The sequence below is a fragment of the Rutidosis leptorrhynchoides genome, chromosome 10, assembly GCF_046630445.1.
Source record: "Rutidosis leptorrhynchoides isolate AG116_Rl617_1_P2 chromosome 10, CSIRO_AGI_Rlap_v1, whole genome shotgun sequence".
In the NCBI taxonomy this organism is placed as follows: domain Eukaryota; kingdom Viridiplantae; phylum Streptophyta; class Magnoliopsida; order Asterales; family Asteraceae; genus Rutidosis; species Rutidosis leptorrhynchoides.
The window spans coordinates 295,486,772-295,491,289 of NC_092342.1; the positions used below are offsets into that span (position 1 = coordinate 295,486,772).

At 26.6% G+C, this 4,518-nt stretch overlaps 1 protein-coding gene across 1 annotated transcript; it reads right to left on the minus strand.

The window, feature by feature from the left end:
• Positions 1 to 412: 412 nt before the first annotated feature.
• LOC139871173 (uncharacterized) lies at positions 413 to 1,288 on the minus strand. Its single transcript, XM_071858910.1, has one exon. It carries the CDS (start codon positions 1,286 to 1,288, stop codon positions 413 to 415), a length of 876 nt encoding a protein of 291 aa, XP_071715011.1.
• Positions 1,289 to 4,518: the final 3,230 nt, after the last annotated feature.

Here is a 4,518-nt window from a genome sequence, read left to right on the forward strand (position 1 = left end):
CAACTTAGGGATAACTTTCCGTAATCTATTGGAGAGAATCTTTGCCACAATCTTATAATAACTTCCAATGAGACTAATAGGACGGTAATCGCTTACTGTAATAGGGTCGTTTTTTTTCAGGATTAATGTAACGAATGAAGCGTTACATCCTTTGGAGAATTCACCTTTTTCCCAAAGCCAAGAAATAGCACTAAGCACCTCCCCTTTGATGATATCCCAAAATTTCTTGAAAAATCTAAGGTTAAAACCATCGGGTCCCGGGGCCTTCGAGCTACCACAATCATGAATTGCTTCAAGGACTTCCGATTCGAGAATAGGGATTTCAAGCTCATTTGCCTCATCAAGAGATAAAGTTGGGTATGAGAGATCCATAAGACTCGGCCTAAAACCGGGTGTTTCTTCAAAATGACTCTTAAAAATGAGAACATGCCTCTTCTTTAATAATGGAAGGATCTTCACACCATACACCATTAATGAGCAAACCCCTAATGTTGTTTTTGTTGTACCCTCGTTTTATTACCGAATGAAAATATTTTGAATTTTCATCACCATCGAGAATCCAACGAACACGAGCCTTTTGTTTTAGCATGTTGGCTTTGATTTGTTCCTTTTGAAACCACTCTTTTCTCATGTCAAGCCATTGCTTCCTTTCAACATCATTTATGAGGCCGTTTTCAGCCTTATGCTCGAGTGCCGTGGCAATGGATTTCAACACCTCGATTTCACCATCTAAATTACCAAATTTTTGAGAGCTTTTGGCCTTGAGGGCGGCTTTCGTCCTTTTTAATTTGTTTCTTAAAAAACAGTCTTTTCGAAATCCACCCCTATCATTTTCGCACCACACTTCCTTTATCACTTGATCAACGTCCTCCATATCGAGCCAATCGTCAAAGACTTTTATTGATTTTGGACCAAAATTCTTGGCATCATCCTTAAGAATAATTGGACAGTGATCCGACTTACCACGATCAAGAGCAACAACTGAGAGACAACTCCATAAATTATGAAAAGTATCATTTACAAGGAAACGATCAAGCTTACTAAATTTTAAGCCATCATCACTAACACGTGTGAATAACCTTCCGCCTAATGGGATATCGATGAGCTTGTTTGTATTGATGAAATCGTTGAATTTTTTTGCTCTACTTTCAATGAATTGGGAATTGAGTCGCTCTTCTTCGGATCTAACCTCATTAAAATCACCACAAACAATCCAAGGTTCGTTTAGGTCACCCGAATTTTTTTTTTGCAATTGTTCCCAAAAAAAGTTGCTTGTTTTGATCGTCATGTGGACCATAGACATTGATGATATTGAAATTGACCCCCGTGCACTTCCATGTTCCGCGAATACCGATAAAGAAATTGGAAACAAACGATGCTTTGAGATGTAACTTTGTTTAAATAGATGTAACTATAACTTTGAGATTGAGATGCAACCTTATAATCGCCTGATTTTGATGCTTTGAGATTGAGATGCAAGCTTTGACCTAGAACACTTGTTTCTCCAAATTTTTCTACAAACCGGAATGTTATATTAAAACACCTTCATAATAGCCTTCTTTTCAAAGTCAATCGAATCGTAATTAAAAACGCCTGATATTGATGCTTTGAGATTGAGATGAAACCTTATAACCGCCTTTCTTTGATGATTTGAGATTGAGATGCTTTGAGATTGAGATGCAACTTTTGACCTAGAATAGTTAGTTTCCCTAATTTTTGCGTGGCACTTTATGTTATTTCTTCGTACTTATCAAGGGCAGGTGTGTAATTGAGAATGTAAACTGCCGCTTGAAAACTCAAATGACGCTATCACCAATTTAAATGGTTGGGATTAAATTATACAATACTCATCTAATGGATGAGATTTTGCCATGTAAGTTTTTTAAATAATTTATGATATCATAATAGTTTTCTTATTATAGATAAGTGAGATTAAATCTACTCTCTCTCTTCATCCAGCATTCAGTGGAAACTTTAAATTGCATCAACATCATCGATTGACATTGATATGCTTGTAAATTAACATTAAACATATTCAAACAATCTAAAAAATGCATTTCAAAATCGTGAATAATCATTAAAAAAAAAATTACTCAAACAACTGTACAAGTTTAAATGTAAATTAATTGAATTTTAACAAAACTAAAAGAATTGTAAATATACACCAAACCCATATGAGATGTGATCTGCAAATATTTCGACTCTTCTTCACACAATTTGATCTAAAGAAAAACATGGTAAGTTTGGATTTAGTTTTTCAGTTCTAACTTTTTTACACCTAAACCATTAGTCTTCTTCTTCCTCTGTTCTTTTTCGCATCATCAGATCTGAGCTCTCAAGATCGAAACAGAAATAAATAGGGTTTTAACCTGAAAAAGATTAAGAATGGTAGAGAAAGAAGGGAAGATGATTTTGTTGATGGTGAATAAGTTGAAAATGGTGATTGTAGCCGAATAGCACGAGAGAAAATGAAAAGGATGTTTATTTGGTTATGATTTTAACTAGTTAACCAAAATTAATAAGAAGTAATAATATCTACATTTCTCTTTTTCCAGTTAAATGGTGTAGATGGATAAATATTAGTGTATGAGGATCACCTCCCTTATGATTATATATATATATATATATATATATATATATATATATATATATATATATATATATATATATATATATATATATATATATATATATATATATATATATATATATATATATATAAATAAGAATTATTTAAATTTAAAAAAAAAATTTAAACATAAATAATAAAAATTTAAGCCCCCATAATGATATCATTAAAATAATTAATTATATTTCATTTAATAAAAATATTAACATGTTAATTGTATAATATATTAAGTATTATGTACAACATTATAATAAAACACATCATGACTATATGTACAATATTTGAAGCATTATGTACAACCTTATGATAAAACACCATCATAATCATATGTACAATATGTGAAACATTATGTATAATCTTACAATAAAACACTCACATGGTTATATGTACAAACTTTAAAACAAATTGTACATTTATAAAACACCCAAATGAACACATGTACAACCTTTAAAGCATATTGTACTTCATATAATAATTGTATTTTAATTTTTGAAATAATTTCAAGAGGAATATGTTATTACTAATAATTATTATTTAAAATATAAATACTCATTTTAGTAAACTTTATTATTATAATTATAATTATTATATTATTATTATTTAAATATGAGTTCTTTTTACGGATGAATTACGTTGTATATGTATGGGAAATACATGTCTTCATAAAAGGTTGTAATGTAGACTTTTATAACAATAAAAATAGTAATTGTAATGAAAATTAGAAGAGGGTGGTGGAAGAATAAATGTAGTTCATTTATTCTTACCAAATTAAGTATATCAATATGTTTGTATTAAGAATGACAAGTTTCTTAGTCGGAATCCTTGATTCCACGGTTCATTAAACAAATGACTTTAGTACTTACATTCACTTAATACTTAAAACATATTATTAAACTGTTTCGTGTATACAAACTCGTGGTTCCACGGGTCATTTCACTAGTATGTATATGTATATGTATACATATGTGTGTGTGTATGTGTATATATATATATATATATATATATATATATATATATATATATATATATATATATATATATATATATATATATATATATATATATATATATATATATATATATATATATATATATATATATATATATATATTTGACGATCCAAAAATTTCTGACCAAATTTAAACTTGATCTTAATATGATTTCGATAGGATAAGCAAAGCCTGTAATGTTGATTCTCGAAAATTTTGAACTGTTTTCATATATTCATTTGGCCTTTGACTATTCCCGACGATTCACGAACCATTGTTGTAAATTTATATGTATATATATATATAAATTGAAAATAAGTATATATATAATAATGTGAAATAATAAAATATAAATTTAATCATTAGCATTAAAAATGTAAAAATATAGAATGGTTAAGTTGATATTAGAATGATTATATATATATATATATATATATATATATATATATATATATATATATATATATATATATATATATATTGTATCATATATAAATATAAATATTAGATATTCAATTATGTTATTTTATATAACATAAGTATTACATAATTAATAAATTGTAATATTAATATATTAAATGTAATTACAAGTTTAATTATAATTGTCATTATTATTATTAATATTGATAAACAGTATTATTAAAATTATTAAAAATTATTATATACATTTGATTTGTTATATTATTACTAATATTATTGTTATCATTACTAATAACATTATTATTATAGGTAGTAATAAAATTATAATCTTGGTTATTATTATGACATTATTATTATTATTTCTATTATTATTATTATTATTATTATTATTTCTATTATTATTATTATTATTATTATTATTATTATTATTATTATTATTATTATTATTATTATTATATTATTATTATTACTTTTATTATC